This window comes from Streptopelia decaocto, assembly GCF_964273445.1.
Source record: "Streptopelia decaocto genome assembly, chromosome: 1".
Taxonomy (NCBI): domain Eukaryota; kingdom Metazoa; phylum Chordata; class Aves; order Columbiformes; family Columbidae; genus Streptopelia; species Streptopelia decaocto.
The window spans coordinates 46,886,609-46,903,477 of NC_138663.1; the positions used below are offsets into that span (position 1 = coordinate 46,886,609).

Consider the following 16,869-nt stretch of genomic DNA (forward strand, 5'->3'; position numbering starts at 1 on the left):
TGTCTTAAGCAACCAAATTTACAGCTCTCCCTCCCCCATCTCCTTTTTTTGTTTGTTTTTTTTTTGACCTAGGAGGAGAGGTGGTATTCAGAAGAGCTGAAGAAGGAACTAGAGAAATTGCAGGGGCAGCGGCAGCAAGTAATTGCTTTAAAATACTTGAAGCAGGTTTATCATCAGCATTGACATTGAAGATTAATACCTTTTTTGTAAGGCACGTGGCCTGATTTAGTTAGTTCCATAATTTAAATATTGACATATTCTTGAAAACAAAGCTAGTTATCTTTCCATAATGTAATTGTGTATGTGAATCTGAAGAACGAATTCAGAGTAAATAATGATTCTTCCATACTACTCATTGCAAGTTCAGTCCAGACTTTGCTTTCTGTTTGGCCTATTCAGAACTCGGTTTCTTAAAGAAAATAAATCGATTGTGGTGTTTGATCTGTTATGAAAAAGGGTGATGGGGTCTTTCTTGTAAGAACTTTTGGAGAACAGTAGTGTGATTTCACAGATGTCCGGATGAACTGAACAAACAAGCCAAGGCAAATTGTGAGGACGCTCTCACTTGTTTTATTACTATGAGATATTTAGATACTGTCTTGGTACAAACCTCAGAAATTGCTTTCTGACAGAACGCCTCGTCAAAATGTATGTAATGATGTCTGTAACCTCTGTTTTTAGGGCAGATTTCTATATTGAGGAGGGGGAGGGTTGTTTGTTATTGGAGTCTTGCAAGTCTGGAAGCCTGATAGTGTAGTGATACATGAAATGGAAAATCATCTGGGCCTTTTCCAGCCTTCCAGATAGAACTGTTTGAAATGAGGTATTTTTATACTGCTGTGCAGTAGTTGAGCACAGAAGTCTTTATTTCCCTGTCTTTTCCAAAAATGGAATGAACTTCACATGTAGTAGTTTTTACTCCTACTGTCTAATGATGCATTTATTCTGTTTTCTTAAGGATTCTAAGTCTGATGGATTGACAACGGCTACATCTACAGGTGGCTAACATTTTATTATATTAATTTCTGCTTTGTACTGGAGTTTCTGAAATGTTTTTTAGTGTCGCTTTTAGGTTTGTGGAAAAGCATTTTTGTTAAACTAAAGGGCTAGAAAGCTGGAATGGTACAATTACTGGAAAAAAGGTTCATTGTAAGTGCTTAAGATAGAGAGCTCTTGATAGCTATAGTCTGGGGAAATATTTCAGAGGCTTGGGGTTTTTAATTTCCAGAAGCAAGAAAAGAGTTCTCCTGACCCTGAAAGCAGTTCTCATAAGTAGTTTTAAACATGTTTTTAATAATTTCAGATATTCAGGCGTTCAGTAGGAGTCTTTTGCTGAGAAAGACAGAGTTTGTTGATATTTACACTATAGCATTTGTCAGTGCTGGTTTTATTTAGTGTTTTTCTGTACACATCACTAGCAAAGAAAACGTTTGGTTTGTTTTTGTTTTTGTTTTTTGTTTTGCAGACCAATAATTTTTGCTCTGTTTTTCTCCATGTGGCAGTCATGGAATAAAATTTTCCTTATGTGTGCATAAAGTGTCTGACTGATCATGATTAAGGAGTTTTTAATCGCAGTTCAGCAGTGTGTTGCAGTGATCTGAAGGGATATTTGTGATCAGTGAAAACTAATAATCCTGCAGAGCACTTAACTGGTGACAGATTGCAGCTTCATGCTTGTAGATTAACTTCAATACAGTTATTCACTTTGCTAAGCTAACTGGATGTTAGGTGAATTTGGATTGCTTATTTACCTCCTGTGGTTCATTGTGTGTGTGAGTAACTGTATTTATTGTCCTAGCTCTTCCAGAAAATAATACTGTTCTTTTTTGTGAAAATAGAATCATTAGAACGGCAGCTAGAAGAGATCCAAGTAGAAAATTTTAATATTAAGCAAATGAAAGACTTATTTGAGCAAAAAGCAGCACAACTGGCCACTGAAATTGTGGGTAAGTATATTAACTTGAGGTCTGATTCTGTCCTCTACTTGTGCAACTTATGCAAGTGATCATTTATTCAACTTCCTTCTTATTAGAGCTTAAATCAAAGTACGATGAAGAAATCAGCCTTCGGGAAGGTGCGGAACAGAAAGTGACAAACCTGACACAGGACCTGCAGAAGGAGAGAAGTACAGTGGAAGACTTAAAGACAGAGCTGGTATTCATGTCACACTCATGTTTTTGTTCTATTCATGTCAAGGGAGAGATCTACTTAAATTCTTGCAAATGCAGTTTTAAAGCAGTCAAACTGTTGAACTTGCAGATGTCTGCTTGTGGGCTGAAAAAGTTCAGAACACCATCATTTCTGATCTGTTTCACTGATCTAGGTTTCCAGTGTTTTTCCAGTGAGGAAGTACATGTTGCTTGCTGACCTCCCCAGCTGTCTTTAGATTGCCCTTTTTCCATTAGGTGTTACGCTGACTGTCCCTGGACAGCTGCATTCATCAGAAGTGCTCAGAGGGGTGTTCTGTGACATGGTGGCTGAAAGGCTGGCAGCTGTCATCACCACGCTTACATTCATGTTGTCCCTCTTGTGCTTGGCTGATAATACCTGTGTGTGTGTATTGCAGGATTTTGGTTCCTGATTACTTTTATATCCAGCCACAGCTCTGGGGAGCAATCCCAGTGACTTGGCTGTCATGCTGCTTCTAGAGCAGTAGTGAAATGGACTTCCTAGTTTTTCCCACTTGAGCACTACTTAGACTCTGGAGGAAAGTAGGACTTGTTTATCTCCCTTCTTTCCTGTAGCTGGCTGCCCCACAGGGCTCATGAATCCCTCTTGGCCCTGTGTAGCCACTGGACATATCGGTATCTCTTTATGCGTTTAGTTATTTATTGTGTTCCTTTCTCCTTCTGCATTTTTACCCTTTTCACACTTTTCCTGTACGTTTTCTCTCCTACATGCCAGCACTTCCTTTTCTCTGCTTTCTTCAGTGCCCAGGATTGCCTTTCCCCTCCCTTTTTCCTGCCTAGCTTTTCACTTTGAGGGTATATAGATATGTTATGGTACTTTTTAGATATAATTACCAGTAGATTTTACCTATGGGTCTGATATGAGGCATGCCTGACACTTCCTTCAAGAAGCTTCCTTCAGCTGCCCTTTCTTTGTCTGCTCTTGTGATTTTCTGAAGTATTTCTTGAAGGCAGAGGCAGTATCATTATAAAAGTCTGTGTAGTACTGGATTATTACATGTCTCAGTCCTGAGAGGGGCTTGTGAGCATTGCAGCACTACAGTATATACAGTTATCCCTTCTGTAGAGTAGTGGAGTCAATACTGCCTTCTTCTCAGAGACTTGTGACTTCAGATAAATTTCTTGCACCTATTTCCTGTCACTTCAGTGTTTTCTCTCAGGGAAGGTCTCCCTCCTGTACCTAGCCATCTATCTACATGAAAATTACAGAAATTTAATCTTTGAGTCCTTATCCAATTTGTCAGATTTGATTGAAATCAATCAACAAGTTCGAAGTTTAGTATTCAAGAACTGACAACCAGTTGTTATATCCTGTTTCCTTTGGGAATGACACGTACTTTTCTGTGATGTGGTTTGTTTTTTGTTTGGTTAGTGTATTTGGGAGGGAGGGGGTGTTTTTTGTTTTATTTTCCCCTTATTTTTTTTTTTTCCCCACAGCCATAATACAGTATCTGTGACCTTGTCTATAAATGAATGAATTCAAAGATTTTCAGAGATGACTGCCACTGGAAGCATGTCTGCCAACAGCGTGTTGCTCACTGCTGCTCTTTTACTTTTCAGCTACAAAGGCCTGGTGTGGAAGATGTGGCCGTTCTGAAAAAGGAGCTGGTTCAAGTTCAGACGCTGATGGACAAAATGACACTGGAACGTGAGAGAGAATCTGAAAAGCTGAAAGACGAGTGCAAGCACTTGCAGGCAGAGCAGGCTAACTCAGAGGTAATAGTCATACCTAAAGATGTGTATGTTAGCTTTGCCATGATTTTCATATGAAAGTGGTAAATTATTAATTCATCATAATGAAAAAGCCTCTTTCTTACACCAGATCTTCTAATTTGTCCAATAGACATGTTTCTTGATTACAGTAAATTGCATCATTCTGTCAGTATCTACCCTCCAAAAGCCTCCATGCTTTTCTTTGCAAACCTTTCCTTGTAATAAAAAGTTGTTACAAGAACCCAATAGCAGAGGAAAAAGCCACCTGGCAGATTTACCCTTTCTATTGGGAGACAGAAATAGAGCAATATCTGAGTGATTAGAAGACTCGTTTCCCTTATTGAGCTACATGTGGGTAAAAATAGTTGTTGCTGAAAATGATGATTTTGGTTAATATTTGAGTTGATGTGTCTGAAAAGGGATGGTGGACTATTAAAATATATAAAAAGAAATTATTAGTACAAAGTGGATAATAATTCGAATCTTCTTATGGGACATATGATTCTTGAACTTACACAAGATTTAAAAATCTCAGTGGATTGTAATTTTTTTTTTTTTCATCCTTTTCTTGGATTTTTAACCTTTTAAATTCAACCCATTTAAAAGAGACTCTGCTGTCTACTATAACTGCAGAATATGTGGTTAATTCAGAAGTGCTTTGTGAAGGCTTGCCTCTGCTTTGGCTGAGTCAGTGGGAGACGCTTTAAATTGCTGATGGGAGATTTGAAAACTTATAGAAGTGATGATATCTCTGTGTTTAAGGAAGCAAAACTAACTGCCTCTCCCACAGCAAATATTTGTTTTTCTTGGTTTTGATTCTTCTGCTTTCCTGCCAGTGAGCATTTTCACTTTCATGCAAGATGGAGAAAATGAGATGTAACACTTCTGACTTGGATCTTTAAGAGGGAACCTTCCTCCTCAAATATGTTTGATGTTGTTTACCATAACCGTGAAGGAAATCTCTGACAGAGAGAATAGCAAGAAATCCTAATAAAAATCCAGTATCACTGAAAAGGCTTTTGTCTAATATATGATGGATTCTACTGACGAGTTGGTGAATCCATACCTGCAGAAAAATTCTCGCTCGTGGGTTGGTTGGTATAGTTTAACTAATGGATGATTTGACAGTGTAACAATCTTCGCTGAAGACTGTCAGCTGTGTTTGAGACCTTTTAATTTTGCCCTCCCCAATTCCTCTTGTTCCTCACCAATGTGGCAATGCCAGCAAAACTTGTCACCGCAGGGCTGTGGTCCCCAGTGTGGTCCTCACAGAATTCCCTAGCTTACGTAAGGAAACACGTAAAGTTTCTGTAGGACTCCTAGTATCCCCTGTCTTGTTCAGATTTGTGGATGTGAAAGATTCCTGACATCTTGTTTTTCTGGGGTTTCGTGTACCGTAGATCTCAAAACTGCAGTTTTAACTTTCTTCCCTTGCACTGCAGAGCTTTAGAAAAGCGCTGCCTGGCATTATTCTAAACTGCTTAGGGTTTTCCCTCCCATCTCCCCCTGCAACAGATATGTTGAGCTCCAGGAATTGTGAAAGGGTACAATGTTGTGCTACACATGAATCTACCATTGTTTTCTAGTTAAAATTATGTATGCCAAGAGCTTCATCAGATGTGAAAAAAGTAATATCACAGTTGGAGTTATGAATATAATGTGGTTATGTGGCCATGTAAGTTGCTGCATAATTGTAATTTGGTTTTAACTGTGAGATCCCACAACTATGCTGCAGAATTTAAATTTCATTTCAAAGTACTGTCTCTGTAGTCTTTTGTGGTTTTGGATATTTAGATTTCATGTGAAGATAAAACGACATAGTGACATGGGTGTAACAAAAATCTTAAAACATTCTCACAGAAGCATGAATTGCTCCAGTTCCCCCAAATTAGGTATGTTTAAGTTTTGACATAACTAGCCATTTTAAAATGTAGTTTTAAAGTGTAGCCTTTAACAGGAAAAAAGGCAAGTGAAGGTTTTTTCAGTCCTTCTGGAAGTAACAGCAGATCGGGGAGAAGGCTGCATGATTCCCTGAGCTGTCACAATGTGTTCGTATAAGAAGTCTTAGATATAGGGAAGGATTATAAACAACACTGCAGCAATTGTAATAATATCAGATGTCTGTGTAGTATCATCAGTATGTAGGCTGAAGCAGAGAAGATCGAGCTGCTGTGTGGCAGAACATGGTAAGCAGTAGCAGTCTGATTCTTCTCAGAAGTGTGACCATCTTCTTTGCTTAGTTCCAGCATATGACAACAATGGCCCAAGACGCCTTCAAAATAAAATCTTTTCTGTTGATCTAAAGTGACAAATCAGACTTCTTAAAAAAAAAATAATTACTCAGCCATAGTGGTGAAAATTTTTCTGCTCTTCCTAAAAAAACCCCACAATTGTGAAAAGTTATAGCCATAAGAAAACAATAAATGTTAAGTCCTTCATTGGCAGGATGGGGACAGTTCTGGCCATTAAAGTTTGGCCATGTTTCAGCTTTTCTCTTTAAGACCACCTCAAGGGCTGAAAGTGTGAAGTGGTTCTTATGCCATCCTTTGCTATTTTGCCAAGCTGGCTAAGGATACTTAATTTAAGATTGATGTCTAATGTGAGATGTCTCTAAAATAAGTTAAATTTTATGGTGTAGGTGAAGAGAATAACAAAGATTGTCTTAACCCTATATGAGCATCTTCAATTGCTGCAGGAGAGGGATGTGAAGAGTAGTATAGCTCTGTAGTTGTCTAGTTGTCACCTAAATGTATTCATTGCTGTCCTTTTTTTTTTTTCTTTTTTTTTTTTTTCTCTGTGTGTGTTGGGGTTTTTTTGTGTGTGTTTATGTGCCTTATTTCAGAGTTGCACCTGAAATTCTGGTGTGTTCTCAGACGAATGTTCATTCTGTGCTACACCTCCATGTTTAGTTTTTCACTATAGTGATTCCTGCATAGTAAACACATGGTGAAAACAGCTGTGCTGCTGTGGAACTGAGCTTTTCTATGAATCTCTGCAGATTGGGATTTGTTTCAGCATCTGATAAAACTTCATAAAATACAGGGCCTAGGCTTGATTGTTAATTTGAGTGCCTACAGAATTAAACAAGATCACTAGATTAAATTATGGGCAGATTTAATAAAGACAGGACTGTTTTTTTTTTTTTCCATTAAGCAAAGGCATTAAAAACACTGGAATATTTGAAAACAAATTTGACAAAGTGTGTCTACTAAAAGCTTTTGTGACTGCTTATTTCCATCTTTCATCCATCCTTTTATTTTTCTGCTATCTCATGGAGACACTTAAATTTGAGGTAAATTTTTTGAAAGCTTTTTATTCTTACAGTAGATTTCTGTTGAATAAAGATAATTTCAAGAGCTTTTTGTAGAGATGCCTTCCTGTTTGCTTATTAGTTCATTAATCATACAGACACATCAGCCAGACAATATCAGGAATGAATATTCACCCGTGATGTGTTGCCATGTTAAGAATGAAGTGTGGGATGGGCTTTCTGTATTATGAATGAGAGAAATGTATCTTTATGCATATAAATTATGATTATAGTTTGAAAGGCTGCAGTGGTGTCCTTAGCAAGCTTTTGCACATTTTCTGCATTATATCCTCTCAGTAGTGAAATACCCATAGTCTGTTTTCTGAGAACATTCTGGAATGTTTATCTGCCAAAGACAGATTCCAGGATGTGCTTTAGTTAACAGCTCTGTAATGAAACAGCCTTTTAAAGCAGAGCATTACAGAAAGTCAGAATTAATAACTGTATATAGTCATATAATGTGTCTGTATGTTCTCTTTGGTCTCCCTTTTTCTTAGGAAGTTTGTAAATAGTATGTTTATCTACTGCTTCTGCTTTAGTTCATTCTTGAATTCAGTATTTATACCTTTGTGCTGAAATCTGTGGTTATGAGAACAACAGGAAAGAAAACGTCTTTGAAAGGTCACTATTATATAGTGTATTCAAAGTGAGTGCATTCATACACAGCATGCTTTAGGGCACCCATTGTTACCCATCTAAAGTGCTTTTCTTATTTTCTTCCATTACTGTGTTCAAATTGTATAGTCATTGATATATTCTGTTTTGTACTAATCCTGTTTAATGGAGCAGTATTGTTCCCCTGATTATGCTGACCTGCAGGGTTGACGTGTCCAGAAGTCACATACCAAGTTTGCATCAGATGCCAGACTCACTTCTAGAGCCTCTTCCAGTATGTTTTCCTAACCAGGGAGGCAAAGATTTTGGGCATGTAACTGCAATGACTTGGGAGAGTTTCACTTTGAGCTAGAGCTGTGATAAGCCTTAATGGATAATCTGTTGTGATTTTCATTGGTTGTGGGCCCAACCTGGCATTTGCTGTTGGACTGCAACCAATTTTTGTGCTCCCTAATAGGACATGAATGAATCTTATTTGAGGAGTTATGCTCAGTGACACTTCTGTAGCTGATGGTGCTCTGAAATGAGTTTGCAGGTAATTTTTTTCTATAGCTGTTTATTTGTATAGAAGATGCTTGTTAGTTTGCTGCCAGACATCTTGCTTCTGTTGAGTTATACCTGCAAAGCTTTGTTTTAAATGTGGATTTTTCTGTTTGTCCGTTCAGGCTACCATTAACCAGTTAAGAGCTGAACTTGCCAAAGGACCTCAGGAGGTAGCTGTGTATGTTCAGGAGCTGCAAAAACTTCAAAGTTCAGTCAAAGAGCTAGAACAGAAAAACCAGGTGAGAATGCTGTTATTTCCTTTGCTTGTCGGTTCACATTAAAATGGAAAGAGTTCACACATTGCCTTGGGAAGTGCTGAAGACTGTAACAAAACACGTTTTGGTGTTGCAGAACTTGAGAATTCTTTTACCATTTTGCTTAACGCGAGGCATATCGTTATGTACAAGCAAACACTCTGTTTTAACAATCATCAGTATGTTACAACTGAAATCCTCAGGGCTGTTATGATTGCAGATTTCAAATTGCTGTAGTTTATGCTTACCTATCACTAAGCAGTATTGCTATCTCACATTATAAAAGAAAAAGCAGTAGTCTTTGAAATATTACACTATTTGCTTTAAAATCATAATTCAGAAGACATTTTGAGCTCTCTTCATTGGTCTTCCTCAGCTTTTAGATTGTAGTCCTGACATATTTTTTGGCCTTTTTGTCAGTCATGATTGGTAGAAAAATGAAATAAACTCCAGAAGCTTCTCAGCTTATAAGTATTCCCTGAGAGCTTTTATCAAAGCCTTTTGAGCTTGCTGCATTTTGTATTTGCATTAAGAAAGTGTGTGTTGTGGGTTAATAAATAGAGCTAAGAGAGGAAAGGTGACAAGGAGAAAGATGAGTGCTGCTTTTTTGTGTGTGTATATATAGCACTGTATGTGGACTATACATATTACATAGGTGTGTTTACCAGCAACATTTTCAGTCTTGGAAAATAGGAAAGGACAGGGACCAAACAGTGTGAGCTTAATGTAATCTAATATTAAAGCAGCATTTGCAAAGAACATAAGAAGGTGCAATTAAAATTTGGTAAATTAAGCTTGCCTTTGGTAGGATGACTCTTTGTTTGGCTCATTAAATCAGGTGGAGAACTGAGATGGTGAGAATTGTCATGCTGAACTTCTTCACAGACCAGCTACACTGAATCAAGCTTTTGGTGAAATTATTGCTGTACAGCATAAAGCCCTTGACTGAATATAACACTAACAGCGTGGAGTCAAACAGATTGATGCGTAAGATGATCATACTTCAAGAGAGAATCCTCTGCTGTGTCAGGTTAATGCCAAGCACCACTTGAGGAATACGAAGGAGAGAAGTAGCAGCAAGCTACTTTTCCTCTTTCAGTTTCAGTGACCTAAAGCAGTTTACAGCCATCTCTTTATGCAGCTTTTTGAAAGGCAATATCTATGAGATGGTGTGCTAGCCGAGGGGTCTTGGCCCTGGAGGTCTTGGGACCTACAATTGGAAAAAGTGAGACTAGCTTCCCAAATAACAGAAATTGCTCCCCTTTGAGCAGTTTTCACTCCTTGAAGAAGCTGTCAGGGAGCAGGGAGGAGCCAGGATAGAATATATTGTACTTTTTGCTATGTGTATCTGTTTATAATTCCATTGCAATGCAGGAAGGTATTTCTGTGCATTGATGCAGAGCTTTTCAAGCTCATGTACAACCTCCAGCTAGCAAGCTGTTTCTTATATTTTCAGGAGCTATAATGAGAAGAGCAGATGACAAGTAGATAAGATCAGTTCTCTGAGATCAGCAGGAACTGCCTTTCCTTCATTTATAAAGCACTGTAATTATGGAGCTTGGCTTGCCTTGCGGGGGCCCGTAATGGCCTGTAGCCCAGAAGAGACCTAATGTGTGAAAATCCAGTGTATTCCCTGAAGTGTAGAACTTGTAATTCCACACCCATTGCACGTGGGGTTTTTCATTTGTTTTCTTTCAGAATTGTGACGCATTATCTACAGGCATGAATGCTTTGTTTCCAACCTTCTGCTCATGTAGCTATTCTGAAATTTGGTCAGTGACCACAGAGTTTGTTCTTTAATATTTAGCAACTGTCACTAATGACAGGTATTACATGTTTTTTTTCCATGGAGGAGTTATAATGAAGAGGTCAGTGTGGTGTTGCCCCTTGTATAATATCTTGTGAGCTTTGAAGTCTCAGGGCTTTTAACTGAGTTCTGGAACATACTGTCATTCCCTCTTACTTTTCTATGGATATGAAGGCTTGGGGAAGAGAGGTGGCTGGTGTGTGTATACATATCCCTTTATATATCTGGGATGCAACTGGCATGTGCATCCAGATAGAAAACACTGCTAGGTCCACTGGTGTGACATGAATGACCATAGCTTGGCAGCTCTATGGCCTCGGGCCTGCTCGTGGGCTTCAGTCACACACAGGCCCCAGGCTGGGGACAAACACAGCAGCAGGACTTTGTGGCTTTGTCTGGCTATTGGTGACTGCAGGTGTTCAGCTGTGAGGGGCAGTGGCTTTCAACGCTGGTATTCCTGATTGTGTTGCTCTTTAGACCAGGGAGGAAGAGAGTAGCACAGAATGGGGAGCAGCATCTCCAGCCATGTGTAGCCACTACTCTTGGCTGTCCTTTGGGCAGGTTGGAAGGTGATGGTGAAGAACCTCTGCTGCTCCTGGCTGTCTTCTGGATAGCTTGTGAGGTGATGGTGAAGAGGCTTTGCATATTTTTTGTTTTTGTAGCATTCCTGAAAACTTTCCAGAGTCTCAGTCTGCTTCAGGACAATGTTAAATGTCTCTCTTCCTTTTTTCCGTCTCCCCACCCCCAACTTTACTTGAAAAATTAAGTTAGTGCCCTGCACTGACTCTTCACAAAGTTCTACATGTGACATGTGGATCTAGTTACGAAGTAGTACTAATAAAAACCTTAGTTCTTGCTTGCCCAGCTATGATGAGAAAGGTGCTTTAGTTTGTTGGTGTTTCAGGACCACGATTCAGCATAAAAGTTAATGATCCTGCCTGGCCATTTCTCTTCAATGAAAAGGGAATCGCAACTGTATTTTACATTCTGAGTGTGAAATCTTTTCTAAAGCAATGGGAGCCTTGTCACTGGCTTCAGGAGGATAAAGATGACACCTGACCTCAGTATGCTCTTTACGTACTCTATTCCTGCATTTTATATATGCATGTATAAGAATGTGTGCTTACCTGTAGCAGCTAAGTTTTGTGCTTTAGAAAGTGTATAATTTTTTAAATGGACACGTAGGGCATTAATTATATTTGTTCTCACGTGGGTTGCTGAACTGCTAGAGTTGTCATTTGCAAGATTGCTTCTTTTGTAGCCTGTTTTTTTTTTAACAGATTTTTCTGTTTATTTTATTATGATTGTAAAATGGAAGTGTCTTATGGTTTACAAGGACCAATATAGTAATTGTTTGTTAAAATCTGTAAAGAACAAAACTGTTCATCTTATTTGAATAATTTTACAGCTTTTTCTTCTGGCAAAACAGGTTTCACCCCTGGATACTGTTTAGAAGTGCACTTTCAAGATGCCCAGCATAGCTAGAATTGCAGCACTATCTGTCTTATTTTTGGAACAGTGTTATTCCAAAGTTGCAGAACTGTCTGAAGTTTTGATACGTAAGGCTGACCTCAGCAGTGGTATTTTTTCAGGATGACATGCTAGAAGTGATCTTTATTTTTCTGTATTTTAGTTGAAGGGGTCACTAGAGAATACAGTAGTCCCTGGAACTGCAGAAAGAATGCAAGGATTTAAAAGGTGTGCATAGTAATGCTCCACTGAGATATCACTAAGGTGCTGCAATAAATGGAACCTGATGATACATTTCAAGAAGATGGAATGAACTACTTGGGTTGCATGGTGACCAGGGCCTCTCTGCAACTCTATTTCTGTGCTTCAAGAAATGCCACGGGAAAATGAAAATTATTCTTGTGACTTCTTTGTTCTGCTTGGAGATCTCTGAAATTCTAGTTAGTGCCTCAGCTAAGCTTGGGGGAAAACCTGAACTTTCTGGAATTATATCTTGTCCATTAAGATATTTAATTTCTCTCTGAATATAGTTTTGATTAGTTCGTGATATTTGATAAAAAGCAATGTGTAATAGCTGAAAATTATCTGTAAATATTTTTTTTCCCCAGTATTTGTCTTGGCGTGTAAATTTGATAGTAAGACCTTAGACTGTGCAATGTTTACTGTTGTTAATGTGGTAAGAAAAATCTGACAGTGATGTTCATGTCTTTCCTTTAGGGTATCCCAGTTTTTAGTGTTTTCAAACTCAAAGCAACCATCCTCTTTGATCTGATTTGTGTGGAAGGAAATTAGATGGTTTGAATTAAAATGTAAAAACATCATCTTCTAAAATGAAGGTTAAATCATGAGTGTTTCATTCTTTGATTTATCAATATCACAGTTTTAATTAGTTTGCACAGGTTCTCTTCCATAGTTTGGATACCAGGTCATGCTGTAGATATAGTAACAAGGCAAAATTAGGATGCTTCTAAAAATGACCAGCATGATGACTGCACAGGATTAGACAGGAATTAATCCACAAACGTTGTTGCCGAGGGAACTGTGTGAAGTACAGTGGTACTTGAAAACTTCTTCTGTATACTAATAGCTCGAAATACTATTTTAACTTTTCCCCAAGCAAATGCAGTTGTAATGACCTAGAATCTGAATGTTCTAGGAAAGCAAATTAGTCTTCAGGATACAGAAATAGAGTCTGTGATCAGTAAGAGGAAGTGTATTTATGTGAGAATATGAAAACCAGTCTTTCCAGTTGAAACTGTATGCTGTCTATGGGTTCCAGAATTAACTTGTGTAATGCAAAATGCAGGGCAATATTTCCTTTAATAATGTTTTTGAGCAAGTTCTTTGCCATTCAGCATCAACACTTGAGAAGAAATTTGAATAATGCATTGAACAGCTCTAAGCAATTGAATTGCTGTGTAACGCTTTTCGTAGAGTCTGATGGAGAAGCTGCTGAAGAAAGAACAGGACTACACCCAGCTGGAAGAAAAACACAATGAAATGTCTGTGAGTAAGAAGAACGTGCAGGCAAGCTTTCACCAGAGAGACCTGGACTGCCAGCAGCTTCAGGCAAAGCTGTCTGCATCTGAAGCCTCGATACAGAGATTACAGACAGAGCTGGGTGAGAAGGGGGAAGCAAACCAGAAACTTAAAGAAGAGTTGTCTGAAGTAGAAACAAAGTACCAGCATCTCAAGGCAGAATGTAAACAGCTCCAGCAGCAGAGGGAGGAAAAGGAGCAGCATGGCCTGCAGCTCCAAAGTGAGCTCAGTCAGGTAAGGTTCCTGAAGCCTCCTAGACTTCCTTCCTTTATACCATCCCATTAACGTTTTTTAAACTGTGCATGCATATATTGTGTGCATATGGATTTGCATTTCCTTATTAAAGAGGAGTAGCGTACCAGTACTTGTATTTGAATAAATATAAAGCTGGCTGGTATTTGAATAAATACAAAGCATTCTTCCTAACGCTGCAGAGAATGAAATACAATCACCTCTTCACCTGAGAGAAGTGAAAAAAAGAAAGAAAAAGAACAGGCAAAAAGAAGAGGCTGTGCTAAAAGTGCAGAAACTCTCTGGTATTTGTATGTCATTATGTCTGAATCTTCTTGGTAGGTCCAAACTCTTTGCAGTGGGAAATGAGCATAGGTGTAGCCCCAGGGTCACAGTCAAAGTCAGCAAGATCGACAGTTATAACCACCTTTCCACATATTTATTTCTGGGAAGGCTCACGTAATATCTATCTGTAGTATAATTCCCCTTTTTCTGAAACGGAAATTTCTTACTAATTCTTTTCTATCTGGACCTCTTCATAAAGCTATCTTTATACTTTCAGTTTTGAAGATTAAGGTTGAATGAGCATTAACTTTGTAGCTTCTTTCTCATGTTCTGACTTGACTTTTTTTTGTATGTGAATAAAAAGGGCTTGAGCTGATCTACGACAAGTTTTTTTGTCCACTCTTTTTCTCTTACAGTGTTAAATGACCTCTACTTTCATCCCACAGTTTTTTCCCTCTCCTTTTTTTTTGTTGATGCATTCCCTGAAATAAGGAGAGTATTGTCAAATGAGCGGGCTACCCAGACTATTGTATTTCCATGACAAATATGATAAAAGATAAATCCTAAGAAGTCAGCAAGGTTATTTTTTCTGGTTATTTCAGTAAGGTAGTTGAAGCTATAATGAATTCAGGTTATAAAAAAACCCATATTCAAATAGAGTATCAGAAGTAGTTTCACTTCTAGTAATTTTACTATTCTGTAGGAAGTTTGAGAAAAGTGAATCTTTGTTTTACATTAGAACTGAACAATTCTTGATTTGCTTTGAGTAGTGAATACAGGAGGGAATGCTTAGTGTCAAAAGCAGCGGTAATATGAAGTCTTAATAGTGCTCCCTTTGTGTCTCTCCACAAACACCATCTCTGTGTTTCTGAAAGCTAGGATAACACCTAGAACATACACCCACTGCATCATTTACATATTGTTCTGCTGAGTCCAGTGAGTTATGGAAGCAGGACTTCCATATAACATCGAACATGCTGACATTTGAGGGTGGTTGAACTCTGCTTTATCTGCTGTCTTGGGGACTAATGTGTTAGACTGGAGAAATATTTGTGTATCAGGAATCATGTCCAGTCCTAAGATGGAAAAAATAATCTGTTTCTTTGTTAGTATGACGTACTTCATTTTAATCTCTCGCTAAAGCTTCATCTTTTTGAAGTGTTTCTCAATTTTCAACCCTTTGTCAAGGCTGAAATAGATTAAGTTGCAGGCTGTGCCTGTAGAAGATCAGTGGCTTGCCAAAACTTCATTTATGTATGTATTACATCCCCAGAATGACTTTCCTTCTCCCATCAGTCTTCTGTCAGGAGGAGGAGAGATAAGTATTCTAGTTATCTGCTTAGGAATCCTCACTTGATAAAACTACCCCAGTCTGATTAGGCAACATTTATTGAAGCTTCAGGAGCACAGCCAAGAGTTTGAGCTGAAATCTGGCTTCAGCCTGAGAGGGCATTTTCGGGAAGGATTTTTTGGGGTGGGAAAATGAAGGAGGAAGAAGGTGAATAATGCATTTCTTAATTAACTCTTGTGAAAGGAAAGAGAGGTGTTGCACATTCTCTGGTGGTACCATTTGGAAGGAAGACTGTCAAAGCAAGAAAACCTGAACAAGCTGCTGGATCTCAGGATTTGTTTTAGAACTGTATGGTAAAAGAATAGTGGAGGAAAAAAAGCCCTTCATACATGGTATAAAATAAAGCCAAACAAACACTTCTCTTCCTCTCTCTCCCTCCAAACTAAAGTTCGGTCATGAAAATACTAAATTACTTGTATTTGTTCACTTAGTATTTTAATGGAATTATCTTTTTGTGCCTGTTTACTTAAAGTCGGTGTTAAAGTCCCTTAAAAATCTTGTTGCACCCTTTCTTCATTAGATTTTTCCTCCAAGTCTTGCTCATTTTTTTAGTGAGAAGTATTAATAATTTGATTCTGTGGAAAAAGACAAATGTTTTCGATTCCTGGAAGAAAGATTATGATCTCTTTCTTCACCGTGTCGTCCCTCTTCTTCTACCTCTCTCTTAACTGTGCAGTCACACTTAGCAGTCAGCATCTTGGCCACAAGCCAAACAGCTTATCGTGCACAGCTTTTGTGGTTGTGGGCATAAAAAACAAATAATTTAGCTTGGTTTCCTAACAAAATAAGGCATACACACATTTGTTTTCCTGTCTTCATCCCCTATAACTTTTGCATTCTTTGATGACCACAGCCAGATTTTGAGAGATGGCCCAAATGTCTTCAGTGTTTGGTTCTTCAATATTAAATTCTTGTGGAAACAGGCGGCTGGGTAAAGGAGAGAGACCTATGTTCCTGTCTCAGCCCTTCAGTGCCTGGGGGAAGATTTAATATGTTATAAACCCACGGTTCCTTTTTCTGTCCCACCAGGCAGCCAACTGGTCAACAAGTGGTGGCTGGCAGTAAGCAACAGGGTTGTGCTGCCTTTTGCCTGGATATCAGTAGGGATTTGAGGAAAGCATGAGGAAGGTTTAGGGATATTGAAGGGAGGACCTGGAGTTAAAATGTGAGTGGTTCAAAGGTTTTTGGACATAAATTCATAGGGAAGCAGGCTTCATTCATCCTGATACCTGCAGAAAGTTCTTGCTGTGCTACAAGGCCTGATCCCTTCTCTGGTTTTCATTGAGTTGAAAGTTCATTTATGTATCTGTGAATATGTTCATGTGGCAGTAGGCAGGAGGTAACCGAGGGCCTGCACTGACAGTTTCAAATAAAAGAAAAGCTGATTTTATGGAGAGAGCTTGTTATAACAGTGAATTGTAAAAGGCCATCCTCACACTTCGAAGATGCTACAGAACTGCTTTTGATGACTAAAAAAATTATATGCCAGGCTTATGTCCAGCTGGAAGAGCACACCCCCCTAGCGGCTCTCTGCTGCTTGGATGTCCTGGGGTACAAGCCAC

At 38.6% G+C, this 16,869-nt stretch overlaps 1 protein-coding gene across 5 annotated transcripts in view; it reads left to right on the top strand.

Annotated features, from left to right (window-relative positions):
- Positions 1 to 16,869, top strand: part of EEA1 (early endosome antigen 1) — a 77,792-nt gene that overhangs the window by 28,515 nt on the left and 32,408 nt on the right. For 4 of the 5 annotated variants that reach the window (XR_014184642.1, XM_082058640.1, XM_082058641.1 and 1 more), the window contains 7 exons: positions 73 to 138; positions 959 to 998; positions 1,839 to 1,946; positions 2,033 to 2,154; positions 3,750 to 3,905; positions 8,493 to 8,609; positions 13,336 to 13,674. Coding sequence is in view for 4 of the 5 variants with exons in the window: in XM_082058640.1 (XP_081914766.1) it covers positions 73 to 138; positions 959 to 998; positions 1,839 to 1,946; positions 2,033 to 2,154; positions 3,750 to 3,905; positions 8,493 to 8,609; positions 13,336 to 13,674 (948 nt within the window). In the remaining variant the exon portion in view is untranslated. Of the gene's footprint in view, positions 1 to 72; positions 212 to 958; positions 999 to 1,838; positions 1,947 to 2,032; positions 2,155 to 3,749; positions 3,906 to 8,492; positions 8,610 to 13,335; positions 13,675 to 16,869 lie in introns of those variants that run through there. The other variant, XM_082058643.1, reaches the window with a different exon arrangement.